This window comes from Siphateles boraxobius, unplaced genomic scaffold (assembly GCF_051911475.1).
Source record: "Siphateles boraxobius isolate OS27281-9 unplaced genomic scaffold, OSU_SipBor_1 25, whole genome shotgun sequence".
Taxonomy (NCBI): domain Eukaryota; kingdom Metazoa; phylum Chordata; class Actinopteri; order Cypriniformes; family Leuciscidae; genus Siphateles; species Siphateles boraxobius.
Genome location: NW_027508866.1, coordinates 18,732,409 through 18,751,134, shown reverse-complemented (window position 1 = coordinate 18,751,134; position 18,726 = coordinate 18,732,409). Strand labels below are relative to the sequence as shown.

General features: G+C 37.4%; 1 protein-coding gene across 8 annotated transcripts in view; it reads left to right on the top strand.

Annotated features, from left to right (window-relative positions):
• The window catches only part of unc13bb (unc-13 homolog Bb (C. elegans)), a 108,705-nt gene that overhangs the window by 86,846 nt on the left and 3,133 nt on the right, over positions 1-18,726 (top strand). For 4 of the 8 annotated variants that reach the window (XM_077243002.1, XM_077243001.1, XM_077243000.1 and 1 more), the window contains 21 exons: positions 161-291; positions 383-468; positions 613-739; positions 3,955-4,051; positions 4,423-4,566; positions 5,075-5,152; positions 5,582-5,659; positions 6,001-6,021; positions 6,180-6,221; positions 6,314-6,343; positions 7,848-7,886; positions 8,558-8,578; positions 8,723-8,749; positions 10,006-10,026; positions 10,345-10,433; positions 11,813-11,959; positions 12,043-12,166; positions 12,442-12,492; positions 15,226-15,303; positions 15,386-15,533; positions 15,946-16,002. In XM_077243002.1, the coding sequence (XP_077099117.1) occupies positions 161-291; positions 383-468; positions 613-739; positions 3,955-4,051; positions 4,423-4,566; positions 5,075-5,152; positions 5,582-5,659; positions 6,001-6,021; positions 6,180-6,221; positions 6,314-6,343; positions 7,848-7,886; positions 8,558-8,578; positions 8,723-8,749; positions 10,006-10,026; positions 10,345-10,433; positions 11,813-11,959; positions 12,043-12,166; positions 12,442-12,492; positions 15,226-15,303; positions 15,386-15,533; positions 15,946-16,002 (1,636 nt within the window). The remainder of the gene's footprint in view (positions 1-160; positions 292-382; positions 469-612; positions 740-3,954; positions 4,052-4,422; positions 4,567-5,074; positions 5,153-5,581; positions 5,660-6,000; positions 6,022-6,179; positions 6,222-6,313; positions 6,344-7,847; positions 7,887-8,557; positions 8,579-8,722; positions 8,750-10,005; positions 10,027-10,344; positions 10,434-11,812; positions 11,960-12,042; positions 12,167-12,441; positions 12,493-15,225; positions 15,304-15,385; positions 15,534-15,945; positions 16,003-18,726) is intronic. The other 4 variants (XM_077243006.1, XM_077243005.1, XM_077243003.1 and 1 more) reach the window with 3 other exon arrangements.

The following is an 18,726-nucleotide window of genomic DNA, read 5'->3' as shown; positions in this document are numbered from 1 at the left end:
TATATAAATTAAATAAATGTATACATTTATATAAAATAAAATAAAAATACATATATATTTTTTTTTTATTATTAATATTATTAACAATTATAATTAATTCATTAGTTATATATTTTACCATGCAAATGTACCATGGTTTTTATTTTATTTTTTTTGCTAGCATAAGGACGAGTGCACTGCAGAAGATCAGGGCCCGAGCATCAAGAACTTAGACTTCTGGCCCAAACTCATCACCCTCATTGTGTCCATCACTGAGGAGGACCGTAACTCTTACACCCCTGTCCTAAACCAGTGAGTGTGCAATCAAACTTGAATGTATACACACCTCATCTAACTCGATTGTCCTGCCATCATGTGACTGTCTGTTCCTGTTTCTCCACAGGTTTCCTCAGGAACTGAACGTTGGGAAGTTGAGTGCAGAGGTCATGTGGAATCAGTTTTCTCAGGATATGAAATACGCCATGGAAGGTCAGTAACAGTTCTGTCCAATGATTTGGTATATTAGAGATACCAACTTCTTTAAACTTCAAACTAAAATCTTGTGCGTCATTGTGCCTATCTTTTTGTTTAGCCACCAAATGTTGTTCACTATCAAATATTCTTGCTCCACAGAACATGAGAAACACAGACTATGTAAGAGCGCAGACTACATGAACCTGCACTTCAAGGTCAAATGGCTGTATAACGAATATGTGAAGGATTTACCAGCCTTCAAGGGAGTTGTGCCCGAATACCCCACGTGAGTGAGCTCTTCATCATCCTAACTACCAAACACATTCAGAAGCAAAAGCGGTTTAGATATTTGTTAACATCAGGGAACAGATTTATTAAACAGGGTAGATAAGTAAGAGCGCAATTCCACAGAAGCGCCGATGGGATATTAATGGCAAAGTTGTCATTACACTCTATTTAGCACTAATAGGGCTACCATAGTATGTGAGCAACATGTATGTACATGTTTGTATTTTTGAGAGAATATTGTTTATGCATGGTTATTGAAAAAACTAAAACTTACATTTTCTGAAATAAGCCACAAAACACATACTAAATATGTGTCCACAAGACTTTTGACTAATGGATGCTGTCGCCTAGAGTGCTTGGTCCAAAATCATCTGAAAATCATCCTGCCTAATCATTTACACAAAACAATACATTGATTTAAATTTTGTAAGACACTTTATGTTTGGAAAGGCAATATGTGTGGGGGTGTGAATAACGCTCTGATTCACACCTGAGAAGACAATGACCTACATAATGGGCTGCATAATGAGCCTTTCACACAGGTGTGTCAATGAGTACCAAAGAATGCGAGGACAAAAGAAATTTTACATATATATATATATATATTTTTTGTCCTCGCATTCTTTGTGGTATCCAGTGGAAAAAGACAACTAACTTTGAACCAATTCTGTAGAATATATATTATATATATATATATATATATATATATATATATATATATATATATATATATATATATATTAGGGCCGGGACTTTAACGCGTTAATTAAGATTAATTAATTACAGTCTTTAATGCGTTAATTAAGATTAAAAGCGTTAAAAATTTTTCAACATTTTTTCGTACCGTGGAACGTTTCTCACTGGATGAGTTTCGGCGGACCGATTATACTGGAGCACCAACTAGCGTTCATGACTTCAGACAACAAAAAACCACAGTGAACATGAACGAAGAAGCTGACGAGACCGCTTTGGTTGGCCCCGTGGTTGGAAGCGTCGATAAGAGCATGGTTGTGTGCAAGTTATGCAACAAGGAAATCGCATATCACCGCAGCACATCGGGCCTCAAGTATCCCCTCAAAGCAAAACATAGAGCAGCTAGCGTGGACCTATTCGGCTACCTGAATTTCTGAAATGTACTATATTTCTAAATATGCTATTGTAACACTTAATGGCAAAAATTGGACTGGTCTGCTGGACTTGGTTGAACAAAAATAAACAATATTTTGTTGCTTAAGCTTGTGTATTCCGTCATTATTCAATGGTATACTAAAAATCCAAGTGAAAAAAATTACTTCTCACTGTTCTCAGGTCAAATATATTTGATTAATTTCGATTAATTCATTACAAAGCCTCTAATTAATTGAGTCCCGGCCCTAATATATATATATATATATATATATATATATATATATATATATATATATATATATATATATATATATATATATATATATATATATATATATAAACATCTTGAAAAAATTCCTTTTCCACAATTATTTTTATGCATGCAAATTGTATAATATCCAAGCAAAACATTTCTAGTAATTCTGCAGTTAATTCTCATATTGTATTTTCAGAATTTTTTTCCCCCAAATATGTCACTAATAAAGCACAATACAAAAAAAGGTTACAATTACAACAAAAATTAAAATTTTAACAATATTTCAAGTGTAATCTTTCTTTGTAAAAAGTATAAATTTTATCATGCGTATTTCAAAGGTAAGAATTCATTAGTTTGAATATTGGAACAAACACTATAATAACATCATAGTTGATAATTCAATGTACCTACCTTATTTTTGACAAAACATCCCATACTATATATTTAACATATGAGCAGAAATTGGCGAACAAAAGCTTATTTGATGTGGCAGTAGTCTTTTTTTTTTACAGTAAAAACCTTATAATCTATTCAGAACTAATCAACGAAATCTTGTCTAAACATTCATATTTAGTCTGTAAAATATCGTGTTTATGATATATTAGCATATAAATGTTAATTTGCAGTTTGTTGCTTATACAAAGACATTTTATTTTATTACAACTTATTTCAGTCTGTTTTTAATCATCTCAGTAGGCTATAGCAATATAGTTTGGATGTGTTCATGTAAAAATACAATTTTTACTAATGTAGGTGTCAGTGTGAATGAACGGCACAGATGCGTGCTGTACAGCTGTAGTAAACAACAGCACACACGCATCTGTGCCGTTCATTCATTCACACACAGACACGCAATTCATATTCAAACAGTCTTTTTGCGGTTTACAGACACTATTCCATATCGCGATTAGAACAAAGCACTTAAGAATAAACTTACTAATCACTTCAGCTGGATCTGTTACTCCTCGGAATTAAACTACCAGCACTTCTGGGGTAAATTTTCCAAGATTATCCTCAAGTATTATTCCTCACAGCATAGCAAGACGACGTAAAGTACATGATTCTTATTAAACTTGATGTTTTTTATCCAGCTGATGTGGGCATTGGCATGTTTGCATGGCTTGCCTCAGATCATTTGCATTTGAATAGCGCGCGCTCTCCGTGGGCGTTGTCACATTAACACTTAATGAGCTGTAATGAGCTGAAAAGAAAACGACTGACATCTCTCTCTTTTCATACAGATTACATAAACTGAGAATATTTGTTTTTTACATAAATTACTTCATTTAAAAGAAGAGAATTCAAGCTTCATGCCTGTGTGCCTGTATGCCTGCGTGACTGAGTATTTGCTGAGTTACAGTTAATTTTCGGACGTTATTCAGAATGGACTTCACTGACAGAGAGAAGGCAGAACTCGCATCATGTTTATTTTTCTTTATGTGGCAAAAAGCACAACACTTTGTTTTTATTGTGAGTATAAACAAAAAATAGACACTTAATAGGATCGAATGATGTATAACACTTATATGTAAGATCAAAATCAACAGAGTTATTTGAGTCTCTTTTGGACTGATAAGAAAAAAAGCGAGCTGGTAGCACAAACGTTAGTAAATCACCTTGCATGATTCATTTAAATACTCTCCTCCCATAAATTTTGCATCTGAAAGGGAAACTCCTACAAATGCATATGCAATAAGGTCAGCCGTAAAAATAACATTGTCTGCGCCTTTTCAGCGCAAATTTATCACTGCATGATTAGTAAATCCTTACAGTAGTTTTAAGGTTTGCGCTGTTGCAAGCTGTTAGTAAATCTGTCTTTTGTTTTCCAGGTGGTTCCAGCAGTTTGTGCTGCAGTGGCTGGATGAGAACGAGGATGTGTCCATGGAGTTCATGCATGGAGCCCTGGAGAGAGATAAAAAAGATGGAGTAAGATGTTTTTCAGTGCAATTTCCCTCTAATAGCCTGTTATCTTTCACAAATTATCACAGAAGTGTTTCTTGGGCTTTATGGTGCTCTTGCGCCCACAATCCGGTCGTTTTGGCTTTCAAAACTGTTGAAGAGTTCAAAAGTTTTACCACGTGCAAGTTTTTTCAGAGTAATTTTAGATCTTCTGTACAAAAATGAGTTTCTTCCTTGGATCAGCTCACCCCTGTGTCTGTATTAATGAGGGATACATCTTTCAAATTGTCCAGTAATTGTTCTTTGCCCTTGACATTTACCAATTGGCAAGTGTTAAATTTTGACACAAAACTGAATCGAAATGGCATTTAAATGATGTGCTTCTATCTCCTCTACAGTTCCAGCAGACGTCAGAGCATGCTCTCTTTTCCTGTTCGGTGGTGGACATCTTCACCCAGCTCAACCAGAGTTTTGAGATCATCAAGAAACTGGAGTGTCCCGACCCCAAAGTCATGGCCCTTTACAGCCGGCGTTTCGCCAAGGTGGACCAGCGTCCTTCCTAATCTGATTACAAATAGATTCATGTCAGAACAAATGTCGACTGTCAGAGCATCATCTCGTTTCTAGAATTATCTGCGATTTCTGAGAGAATGGCCCATTTTTAGCCAAAGGGCATCTTGCTGCGGAGCAGATGAAGAATATCAATGGAGCAAAAACATTTGTCTAAAAGAATGAGATGCTGTTGTAATCAAATGAAACTGCTTAATGCAGGCCTTTCCATTAAGCTTCAGTCAGTCCCCAGACCAAGTCTCTGATAGAAATGCATAGTCTCCTCAAGAATGTTTATGGGACATGTGGAGAGTTTATTGGGCTGATATCCAGCAGTTTTATGGTAGCAGACACAGAGCGCCGAGTGCTGAAATGGCCCCAGAGAGCTTCTACTAGATTTCCTGAAATGCTTTTTCATTTGTTTGGTTGGTAATGCTATTACCAAGACATTTTGACTTTTGAAAAACGTTAAGCTCGGTTCTTATTCCTTTGTCTTCACAGACCATTGACAAAGTCCTCCTGCAGTACAGTGCCATTTTGAAGAAGAGCTTCCCATCCTATTGTGATAAGGAGAAGATTGTAAGTTGTTCTCTTGGTAGTTGACATTTCTGTTAGTTTGCTGTCTATTCTAATACCTCTCTCTCTCTCTCTCTCTTTCTCTCTCTCTCTCTTTCTATCTCTATCTCTCTCTCTGCTTTAATTTGTAAAGTTTTCATCATTTGGATTATCCATTATGTGTGTGTATATATATATATATATATGTAACTAATATAAATATAAGGAATCAAATATATAATATTACATTTATATTAGTAAATTAATACTTTAAAAAAAATTTTTTTATATATATATATTTATTTATTTTCCACATCTATGTTTATAATAAAATATTTAGTTTGCCTTTGGTTGCTATTCAAGCATATTTTGAGTACAGGCTTAAGTGTATGTTTTTTTGTCTTTTTTTCCTTCTTATAATAAATCTGTCTATGTCTCTCTGTTTGTCCTCAGCCATGCGTCTTGATGAATAATGTCCAGCAGTTGCGTGTCCAGCTTGAGAAGATGTTTGAATCTATGGGTGCCAAACAGGTAGGAGAGCAGCAGAGAAAGATGTCCTTTCCTAAGCACAGGAGTCATTTGTCCTCTCCTCATTTGGCTGGTACATCAGAGGAAATCAGGGGCCTGTATTCTCTCTGCATATTAAGATAAATCTTTCCCAGGTGTATCCGGGTTGGCTTGATGCAGCGTTGTCGTCTTGTCATTTATAAAATTAACGTTTCGCTTGCAGGTTCCTTTAGGAATTATTTAAATATCTAAGTGTTTCAAAGCTGTTCATTTTTTTCTTTGATAATATCATTATACTTAGCTCGTATTGCATTCATTACAGTTTTGGCTGATGTTAAAGCAGCATTTGTGTCTTTCTTCATCAGATTGCCTCAGAGGAAGCCAGGGTATGAATAGACCGCTCTAGAATTAGTAGAGTAGTGTTAGTTTTAGTCTTTCTGACGGTTTGAATTTTCTCATAGTCAACATGACTTCAGAAATATATAGCAGACTTCAGAAATATATAGCATAAAGAATGTGATTAACATTTTTTTATTAAATAAAGTTGGATTCAATAGTGGACCCTGGGGATGAGGTGGAGGAGGAGGTGGGTACACAGAAATGTTGTGTCCCAAAATACACACATGTGTATGCGTGTTCCTTAAGGCATTTCACTTTTTTTCGTCTGTCATTAATCAGGTTATTGAGGAAAATGTGGAAGATGGCAAGGTGGGTACAAGTAGGCTAGATGTAATTGTGCCAGACATTAATAAATCATTTCAGTCCTGGCCACTTTTCCATACTCCATTCTAGTGAAACCATTTACATAGAAATAATATTAGAAAAGATTTGTAGTGTTGAATGTAGAGTAGTTGCTTGTGTTGTATATGGAATGTGTGCTTGATTAGAAACCCTGATGTCTTGAATCCTGTTGGATCAGATGGCTTAGAATTCATTTGGTTGTATTCATTTGGGGTGGATGAGAGATTGAGGTTAGTGTGCACGTGTGTGGGTGTGTGGGTGTGTGGATGGTCCTGGTAAATCCTATTTTATGGGGACCAAATGTCCACAAAAAGATGGTAATACCAGTAATTTTTTCCCTTGTGTCGCCTTGTGCAGAATTTTGTTTTTTGAAAATGTAAAAATGCAGAATGTTTTCTGTGGTGGGTGGGTTTAGTGTTAGGGGGCAGAATATAGTACAGTATAAAAATCATTATGTCTATGGAGAGTCCCCATAAATCATGGAAAAACATGTGTGTGTGTTGTGGCATTAGTTTGAGCCCGTCTCAGGCTGGTTAGTTAAGGATTAGTGAAGTCTTGCTTGCGTTTCTGTGCATGAGACTGTGACATCGAGCTCTCAACATTGCTGATCTGTTTATTTTCTTTTTGCTTTTTTATACGTTTGTTAGATTTGTTGTACAGCAGCATTTAGAAATCCCAGTCAGTTTCAGATTGTTGGGGTTGATTAAGTGTAAATTTGTTTGATGTCTCCCCTTTTCTTTGTAAATTATTATTTTTTATTTAAAAAAAGACAATTTAGTGTCTATCATTTGTTGTTTTCAAAAACTGTGAATAATGCTGTATATGCATTTGTTTTTCAGTTAAAATCTATAAATCCTTAGGGTTAGGGTAAGGTAAAAAAGTTTTACTAAAAAAGTAAAATAAAATAGCATAAGCTTTTTTTCAGAGAATATGTCTTGAAGTTAATTACAATTGTAAGATTTATTAAAGTAAATAAATATTTTTTTTGGCAAGTTGTTTTTAAATATAAATATCCCTAGCTTTTGTCAGAATTGTGCAAAAAAAGATTATTTGCCAGTGGGGTAAAAAAATTAAACTCTTATTTAATTTTCTCCGATATTTTCTGAAACCTGTTTTAATATCTTAATATCTGTAATATTTATTTAAGGTTTTTATAATGTATCAATATTTTTTGTTACTGAAAAACAAGTTAAAAAATATGTATTTATTTATAATGGTAAGATGTTTGATTTCTTGGCAGTTCTTTATTACTTAATGGTTCTGCTCTATTAGAAATATATATTATTTACTTAGAAATAGAAAAACGGGGGTTCTGAAGGAAGCTTCAGGTTTACTCTGCGGTGACATCTGCTGGCCAGATTTCTCCACAGCTCATTGTTTAGGAAGGTGGTACATTACGAGAAGCTCATATTTGTATGGGCGTCACACATTAGCTTCAGTTCTGACTGTATGATCTGGCTTCTGTCCCCAGCTGGAAGAGAGTGAGGATGAGGAGGACGAGTTACAGGAGGTTTGTTATTGGATCATGCGTGCTGGATTCATGGTTGTGTTTCATCCGTTATTGTCCATTTAATTCAGCAGTCTCCCAAGCCCACAGACACGCTGCTGTCCCAGTGCCGGCAGTCTGCCGTGTCTGAACTGTGTGTGAACTCCCATCCGAGCCTCAGCCCTTCCCCTCCCCCGTGAAGCCTTTAACAGTGGCTCACTCTGACCTTCATTTGTGTCTGTGTCTTGTAGGGGAATTTATTACATTCTCTTCATACCCTCCACCAAAGATCATCTCAAACCCTCAATCTGAATTTACAGACTAAATTTTCTTGAGCATCAAATCAGTGTATTAGAATGATTCCTGAAGGATCATGTGACACTGAAGACTGGAGTAATGATGCTGAAAATTCTTTGCCATCACAGGAATAAATTACATTCCAATAACATACAATTTTTTTACTGTATTTTTGATCAAATAAATCCACACTTGCATAAGAGACTTCTTTCAAAAATATAAAAAAATATATTTTTAACATAATAAAATTTCATATTGAGCCTCATGGAATATCATATTCATTCTTTTAACCATCACCCTAGTGTTGCTCCCTAAACAGCACAGTAATTGTTTTACTGTATCTCTATATGAGAGGTGGACAATTAAAGACTCTTTTTTTCTCTTAACCTTGCCCATAGATGGAGATCTCAGAGGACAAGGTGTGTATTGAGTCCTTTGTGTCGCTTTTGTCCCTGAATTTGAATATAAATGGATTTTATTTTTTGTATATTACACATTCAAAAATGAATCTTGATTTGCACTTGGTACTGAATTCTACAACATTTCTTTATATCTGTGAAAAGCCTGAGAAAGCTGGCAGGAAGCAGAAGGTGAGGCACAGACTTGTTCATTTAAGCAATCCTTTTAATAGAACCAGATTTTGTCTCAACCTTCCTATTGGTTCAGAGATCAAGCAAAATAACCTTTAATTTCATTGAAAGAATGAGAGTTAGCATGACCAAGTGTTGAACATTTCGGGATTGGTTGATTGTGCTAGAGCAACATCATTTTGGGCCAAAAGGACTATCATATGCAAATTCCCCTGACTTTGATTGCCCATGATTGGTCGAACATGAGTTCAGCAGTATAGAGCGCTGCAGTGATAACGTATTTTTAGGCCAATCCCGGAAGTTCGCATCACCCTGGTTCCCTCGACAAAAACATTTCCATTGGCTTTTGGATTATTGCAGGTAATAAGCTCTGTGGCAAAACAAAAGTTTATGATTCTTATACATTTTGTTCACCATGAAGATCTTCACAATTAAACTAACCTTTTATGAATTTAGATGCCTAAATACAATCGCCAGAAGTAAAAACTAAACCTAGGCAATTAACGAATTAAACTACGGTCTCATGACTTCAACATTGCCATTACTATAAAGCTCCTGACAACTAACCCTGAAAGTATGTGTTACAATAGTTTGCAAGAGTATAGAATTATAAGAGTATAGAGTATAGAATTTGTTTATAAGAATTATAAACAAAATGTGGGTGTTAAAGCGGAATAGTGAGTAGATGAGTTTACTTGTTCGGCGTGATGATGTGTAATATTCCCTACAACCTCTGTAGTCCCATTTAGACACTTATTGGCAACCGCCTTGCCCTTTTACAAGACCAGCGAAACCTCAAAATCACATATCACAGATCATTACTGATGTATTTTATGTCATAGAATAAAACATAAAAATAAAAAAAAACCTTGAGCTTGTGTTCACCACAGACTTTATTTCAGGCATTTAACCAAAAACCCATTCAAAAATTCCCATTGACTTCAGGACAATGGAACTGCAAGTGCTAAACTGTGAACCCAATGGGTCAATGGTTTTGACCCACAAAAAGGCCTACAAAAATATGTTGTCTCCTGAAGCACTGTATTGCATCTGCAGTACATACTACATGCTTGTAGACATTACATACTAGTAGTATTCTATTAGTAATAGTATCTAGTTCACCAGAATGATTTAACCCATCAGCCCTCCCTCCTTTTCAATTCAGCTAATTAGTCTAGTTAATTTATGGGGTTATGACATAATTGGTCAAAATGAATGAGAGTTAAACGCGTTTCTTTACTTTGCTCTTTCTGAAGGTGGTGTACAGCAGTAAACAGGTGGGTTACGCATCCTGTGCTGTCATACGGTACACGTGTGTATTTGTGTGTGTTTGAGAGCTCATAAACGGAGCACATATACAATAGAGGACTCCAGTTCTGTCTTTCTTCATTTCCCCTCTCCTCTCACTGGGACTATGAATTTTCACAGGCTATTCTTGCCCCATCACTGTAAACCATGTTATTTTTCACCCGCTCTGAACTGCCATACCATCAATGAAGCATTGGGGTTATGAAAATGGTGTTTGTGCACCGGGTGAAATGATGTGACGCTGGAGAGTCACTGAACTAATCTGAGCTGTCTGTGTCTGTCTGCAGCTGGACACCGAGGCCAGTGACATCCTGAATGATCTACAGGTCAAGCTGAACAACGTCCTGGACGAGCTGAGCAGCACATTTGGAAACACGTGAGTGTTTATATATCATATACACATGGGTGAATCCCATGAAAACAGACATAGTGCAACCCCCCCGGCTTTATTTCAACTGTTCATTTCCTTCTCTATGGGCCTCGAGTCAGTTCACTAGTGTAATAGCGTAAGCTTGTGTGTTGTACGTCACACGCATCACACACATGACCAGCTTCGGCCAATAGTGAGCCTACGTGTGATGTAGCTCTACGCTATCACACTACGTTAACTGACTAGAGGCCCACAGAGAAGGAAATGAATAGTTGAAATAAAGTCGTTATTTTTGTTTGTTTTTGCGCACAAAAAGTATTCTCGTCGCTTCATAAACTTAAGATTGAGCCACTGTAGTCACTTGGACTATTTTAACAATATCGTTAATAACTTTTCGAGACTGGCAAGTGTCAATCCCTTAGAAGCCTATGGAGGAGTCTAGCTCTCAGATTTCATCAAAAATATCTTAATTCGTGTTCCTAAGATGAACGATGGTCTTACAGGGTTGAACATGAGGGTGAGTAATTACTGACAGAATTTTCATTTTTGGGTGAACTATCCCTTTAATTACACACCATCTTGTTGTTCCAAACCTGTAAGACTTCATCTTCATAACACAAATGAAGATATTTTTGATGAAATCTGAGTGATTTCTGTTCCTCCATTGACAGCTACGCAACTACCACTTTGATGCCTCAAAAAAGTTCATAAAGAGATCGTAAAACTAATCCATATGAATTGAGTGGTTTAGTCCAAATTTTCTGAAGAGACTCGATCCCTTTATATGATGAGCGGATTGAATTTAGGCGTTTATTCACATATAAACATTCTCGTGTTACGCATCACGTTTGAGCTTCAGCAAAGTACCAATTAAATGGAAGTCTTACGGGTGTGGAACGATATGATTGTGAGTATTTAATGACAGAATTTTCATTTTTGAGTGAAATATCCTTTTTCAGCATAAATTAAAGGCAGCACACGAAATACCGCCAAAATGTATAAATACTGCATAGTTTAAATATTTCACAATTGCACTATATTAATTATAATTGGTAGAAATCTGTGCTTGATGAAATTATTCTATCTTGTTTCTCATTACTGTGATACAGTATTTTTTTTGTGTATTTTTTAAAATAACCATAAACAAAATGTAGTACAACAAATACCATGATATAAATACTTAAGAAATGAATAATAACTATTATTAGAAATAAATTGATATATTTATGTATCATTATATAATTTTTATAACTTCACTCTTTGAGTAAAGATTAAAAAGTCCTTAATTGATTTAAATGAAAAGGAAGACATTCATCTCACACTTTTGCACTTACTGCAGTCCAGCATGTTTCTTCTTCATGCTAAACTCTGATCTTCTTCTGTAGTTTCCAGAGCCGTATTGATGACTGTATGCGTCAGATGTCCAGTCTGCTGTACCAGATCAAAGGTCCCGTCAACGCCAACAGCCGTAACCAGGTGGAGGCCGACTCTGATAACATGCTGCGGCCACTGATGGATTTCCTGGATGCAAAGTGAGTGAAAAACTCCTCACCTGTACAGAAACTACCATTAGTGTACCTGAAGCCTGCCCTGATCTGTGTGTATTTGTGAACAGTTTGATGCTGTTTGCCTCGGTGTGTGAGAAAACTGTGCTGAAGAGAGTGCTGAAGGAGCTGTGGAGGATCGTGATGAACAGTCTTGAGAAGACCATCATCCTTCCACAGGGCAGTGACACCTTTGTAAGACCTGCAAGAGATTCTCACACTTTTTCTAGACAAAGCTGTCTAAATCAAGTGATTGTTTAGTTTGCCAAAAAAATGTTAGATTGACCCTAAATGCTTAATTTTAAGAGCCAGTGGCTCTAAAGAAAATATTTTTGACTGAAACCTTTTAAATGCTTCCTGTAAGAAATGCATCGTCTTAAAAAGTAAAATGTTAACATGCAAAATCCCTGTTTTACATGTAAAGATTTCCCCAAACACAATGCTGTAACACTTTTATCTCTTTCTGGCAGGGAATGATATTTTCAGCGGCTAAAGAACTGGGTCAGCTCTCCAAACTCAAGGTACCGCTCTAGGCTTGTTTAATCCGGACTATGATCTCTTTAAACCAGTTCAGCAAGAGAATATAGATGAAGAGTCTCAATTTAAATTCCATCTACATGTTTCTGTATCCTGGTCAGGGCTTGAAAACAAACAAACTTTTAACAGGAACATAAGAAAAACAAAAATTAGATCAGGTTTAATCCTTCTGAACAGAAACAATTATTTGAAATGACCATTAACCGGTTAATAATGTTATCTTAGCGTTCTGTTTAACATTTTAATTTGGCAGTCAACCAATCATGAATTCAAATAGTACGACCTATGCAAATGTGACAGTGTGACATCCAACGTGAATGAAATACCCACGCTCATTTATCAAGTCATCACAGGTAAGATGCTGACAGTAGCTTTTGGATCTCAGGAGTTTTTCCAAGGAAATGTCACTTACCGTTTAAGCATTACATTTAAGTGGAAATGAATGGCAGGTAAAATCCAGCATGGTGTGCGTTTTTAAACCAGTGAAAATTGCAGGTTAGTGTAGGACCGCTACTATTCAGGAAATAAATAAAAAAAACTTAATTTTTTACAAATAATTAAACACCATGTTGTCAAAGTTGGTATTGCGGCTTTATTTGTTGTCAGACACTTGCATGTGTCATTATGTTATTAGTATTTTACCACAATCAAGCTCAAATGGAGTTACAATGTTTTTCACCAGTGAGTGTCGGAGATTTATGTTTTGTCAGTCATTAGAACGTCCGTATCAGAGGCATTAAATGCATTGCATCACGTTTTCATCGACTTACAAAGTTACCAAGTTGTGACTATGCGAGTTCTCAGTTTTCTGTCATTTAATACATTTGAACAAAATTTTGTTAAAAAAAATGCTATGCACTGGCAGTTTATTTTTGTTCTTGTCATTTTTAAATGTATTTCTTGTGACATTACATTTCGCAAATCGTCTTGTAATTGCAACTTCATTTCTAGTCATTGCAACTTTATTTCTTGTAATTGTGTTTTTTTTTTTCTTGTAACTGTGACTATATGCGACAACGTGACCTTGCATATCACAATTTTATTTACAACTTTATTTCTTGTCAACGCAACTTTAATTCTTGCAATTGTGACTTTATATGGAACAACATGACCTTACATCTGATATTTGCAACTCTTTATTACTCATAATTGCAACTTTATTTCTTGTAATTGTGACTTCACACTCACCTAAAGGATTATTAGGAACACCGGTTCAATTTCTCATTAATGCAATTATCTAATCAACCAATCACATGGCAGTTGCTTCAATGCATTTAGGGGTGTGGTCCTGGTCAAGACAATCTCCTGAACTCCAAACTGAATGTCAGAATGGGAAAGAAAGGTGTTTAAGCAATTTTGAGCGTGGCATGGTTGTTGGTGCCAGACGGGCCGTTCTGAGTATTTCACAATCTGCTCAGTTACTGGGATTTCCACGCACAACCATTTCTAGGGTTTACAAAGAATGGTGTGAAAAGGGAAAAACATCCAGTATGCCGGCAGTCCTGTGGGCGAAAATGCCTTGTTGATGCTATAGGTCAGAGGAGAATGGGCCGACTGATTCAAGCTGATAGAAGAGCAACTTTGACTGAAATAACCACTCGTTACAACCGAGGTATGCAGCAAAGCATTTGTGAAGCCACAACACGCACAACCTTGAGGCGGATGGGCTACAACAGCAGAAGACCCCACCGGGTACCACTCATCTCCAGTACAAATAGGAAGAAGAGGCTACAATTTGCAAGAGCTCACCAAAATTGCACAGTTGAAGACTGGAAAAATGTTGCCTGGTCTGATGAGTCTCGATTTCTGTTGAGACATTCAGATGGTAAAGTCAGAATTCGGTGTAAACAGAATGAGAACATGGATCCATCATGCCTTGTTACAACTGTGCTGGCTGGTTGTGGTGGTGTAATGGTGTGGGGGATGTTTTCTTGGCACACTTTAGGCCTCTTAGTGCCAATTGGGCATCGTTTAAATGCCGCGGCCTACCTGAGCATTGTTTCTGACCATGTCCATCCCTTTATGGCCACCATGTACCCATCCTCTGATGGCTACTTCCAGCAGGATAATGCACCATGTCACAAAGCTTGAATCATTTCAAATTGGTTTCTTGAACATGACAATGAGTTCACTGTACTAAAATGGCCCCCACAGTCACCAGATCTCAACCCAATAGAGCATTTTTGGGATGTGGTGGAACGGGAGCTTCGTGCCCTGGATGTGCATCCCACAAATCTCCATCAACTGCAAGATGCTATCCTATGAATATGGGCCAACATTTCTAAAGAATGCTTTCAGCACCTTGTTGAATCAATGCCACGTAGAATTAAGGCAGTTCTTAAGGCGAAAGGGGGTCAAACACAGTATTAGTATGATGTTCCTAATAATCCTTTAGGTGAGTGTATATGCAACAATGTGACCTTACATCTCACAGTTGCAACTTTATTTCTCAGAATTCCACCTGTATTTTCCTTTCTTTTTTTAAACTGTCTCACAATTATTATTATTTTTTACTCTGAGGCAGAAATGGGTTTCCATAGGTTTCTGATATCAGAAATCCAAAAACATTAAAACATTACCGTCAATGACATCTATTCAGAATTCAGATACTCCTGTCTATTGAGATGATAAGAAGTGTTGTAGGGTTTTGGTTTGCGTCAGTGGTTGTTTTTTGTATTGTGTAGGTTTTTTTTTTAAAATAGTTTTTGCCTCTGCAGGATCACATGTCTGGTGACGCAAAAAGCCTGACGCCCAAGCAGTGCGCGGTCATGGACGTGGCCCTCGATACCATAAAGGTATAAATGATGTTTTCTTTAAAGCAGCTGTAAAGTTTCATGTTTTTTCAAAATTTATCTGGTTATTTACTATCGTCTGCAGCAATACTTCCATGCTGGAGGAAATGGATTGAAGAAGGCCTTCCTGGAGAAGAGTCCTGAACTGTCCTCACTGAGACATGCACTGTCCCTCTATACCCAGACCACTGACACACTCATCAAGACCTTTGTTACTTCTCAGCATGCTCAAGGTAAATGCATATAGTAACACATCCACACTATCTTCATAAATATAGCATCATAATATCAATATTAAAGCAATAGTATGACAATTCACTTACTTTCGTGGAACATAAAAGCTCACACTGTTTTTTCCATATAATGATAACTTCACTGATCACTCTCTCATATCTTACTATTCATATATTTTGATATCTTAAAGATTAGTTTAAGCAATGCTTCACTAGGTGTCAGTATTGACCTGTGGATAACTGTAGATGGACTCATTTGAATACTTTTTGTACAGAAACCTATTGATCTCTTCGAGCTTTATCTGTCTCTTACAGTTTAATGTGGCTACTGTCCATGTTTCTCTGTTGTTGTTCTTGTTTTTAATTCTTTGCTTTTGATCATTGTCTCTTTCACTGCTGCTTCTGCCCCAAGTGCATAATGGGAAGGGTATGAGGATAACACCTAGTGAGAAAATGCAGCCCTCCAGGGGTAGGTCACCATAGATTCCCTGAGACCTAAATACCCTCACAGCCCCCTTCTCCAGATCCGTTCCTACATTTGTTTTGGGTTAATTTGCCCTCTAATGGGGTGAATCTCAATCACCATGTCATTTTATTTTATCCCAGTGGCGGATGCAGAACGTGACAGATGGGTGGGCCTGGATTAAGTTGAGGTGGGCCTGAATTTAGTAGGCTATATTTATGGAGATGAGAAATAAAAACCGCACTGTACAGCTATGATCAGCTGTCCGGCCGAGCTTTCGAAGTTGTTAATACGGAAAGACCGAAGCTGACCGGTTGGTTTTAGTCAAATGACCTTGCGGCACTCTCTGAAAAGTTGAGATGTTTTTCATCTCGCCGCGGCATATAGGCGCGCCTGGAAAAACGAGCGCGCTGCAGCCTGCACCACATGCGTATGGCAAGCAGTGTTGCCAGATTGGAAATGTCCAATTATCGTACCAGAAGTTCAAAATGATCATATTTGGAAGAACTTTATCGTACACGACGTAAACGTGCAGAATACAGCTATTTATCCCAACATGTAGGATGGATTAGATGGAGTAGTGTTGACGTGCGGGCCGGGCGACACGTGTGGTGCCTGTGTGTGTGTGTGTGTGTGTATACGTGCTTGCGTGCAGGCAGGTGAGCCTGCAAAATGATTCTGGGTCAGAGAGAGAAGCGGTAGGATGTGTGTTTGGACGAACGACTGAAAACTCTGAAATTATCGTACATTATGGGATTTTTTTCATTATTGAACGTACATCGTACAGAGGTCAAAATTATCGTACAAATACGATAATTATCGTACATCTGGCAACACTGATGGCAAGCTAAAGTATTCATAAGGCATGCGGGACGCGCGATTTGCCATAAAAGCGCGCATTCTTAACGTGCACTTTGTGGTCACGGAAAACGCGCGCCAGAAATTTGTGGTTTTTACATTAAAAAAAATATAATGTTTGAAACTTTATTGTAAAGTGTTACCGGAATTACAACTGGAAAATTTGCGAGATGTGTCTTGAACGAAGGGATTAAGGGACTGTCCGAGGTGCTGAAATAAAAAACAGTGAACTTGAAACCGAGAGTTGTTTTTCTTTTCTTGTTACAAAAACACTTCAGAGGCATAAAACACCTTCAGACAGAAACAATATCATTTAAATAGCAGATCACACGTTGAGGACGCACGTTTTGATGCAAAAAACGCGCGTTTCTGACGCGCTTTTTCCGTGACCACAAAGCGCACGTTAAGAACGCGCGCTTTTATGACAAATCGCGAGTCCCTTGGCAGTCGAAACGCATGCGTTTGACGAGTCAATCAGATGCCTGACCACGTCTTTCACGACCGCGTCGCTTCCATTATGAGCGCGAACATCTGAAATAACAAACTTGAGCGCGCAAAAAACGCGATATGTGAACGGGCCCGTCTTTGTCTTTCCAAGACACGGTGTTCATGTGAACAATGAGCCTCGTCCCCTCTCCTTGCAAGGGTGTCAAAGTCTGGACAAAATATGTACAGTGACATGACATAACTGCCAGATTCAAACTGTGTGTTCGCGCGTTGTCTGGCGCTGAGCCAGAGATGGACGCGCTCAGGCTTGTCATATATCATATAAAGTGTTCGGCGGGCCGTATTTGGCCAAACTTAATTCATTATTATTATTATTATTAAAATTAAAAATTTAAATTTCGTTTTTATTAATCTGATTGGATGGGCCACCTGTCAATCCACCCAGGCCCGCCCATAAATCCGCGCCTGTTTTATCCAAAACTCAAAATAAATAAATGTTATTTTGCATGAAGAAAATTAAGCCTATTTTAGGGAACATAAAAGACGCCATGAAATAGCTTTATGGTTTTTCCCGGTGTTGATGTATTCCCAGGAAGTTGAGATGCAACACTTTTTAAATAGTGGTCTTTAGTTACGTCACAGCCATGAGCCCTGATTTTAATCAAAGTAATGTGGTATTATATATTCTAGAAACCATTTGACTGGACAAAATGGCACATAGAAAGTATATAACAAACTGCCAAAACATGAGGGCAGGAGTACAATTATAAAGGGAGCTGAGAACAAGAGGAACAGGTGAGCACACTCAGACAAGGAACAGATGAACACACACAGACAAACGAAGACTCAACTAGACAAGAGGGTGTGGTACTGGGAAACAAGGAGGCAGGAGCAGAGGAGCACATGGCTAACACAAACAAAGACAGAGCCATATGTTCAAGCACAACACAAACATAGAGACATGAAACAAAAGACAACACAGACAAAGCTGCCAGGGCAGAACCCTGACACTCCCACTTGTAATTTAGGCTCTGCGTTCTCTTTGCCGTTGCCATCACTTCCTATTTATGTAAATTGGGTACAGTTGGTACATCTTTCCTCTCTGTTTTTCGAATGCTTAAATTTTTCTTAAAGGGTTCATCGGATGCAAAATTCACTTTTGTATGGTTTTTGCATATAAATGTGTCTTTGCAGTGTGTGGACACAACCACCATACCATGAAAAAAATCCATTCACTCCTCTTTTTTTTTTAATCCTCAAAAAGTCTTAACACTCAATAATCAAGCCGTTTGGATTTTCTGAGCACTATGATGTCATAATGCTCATGCTCTGCCAGACCACTGATGGACTGTCATGTATTAGCATATTTCTGCCCTCAGCCATTCGACACCCCCCATGGAAGAGAGGGTTGGGGTGAGCAGTTGC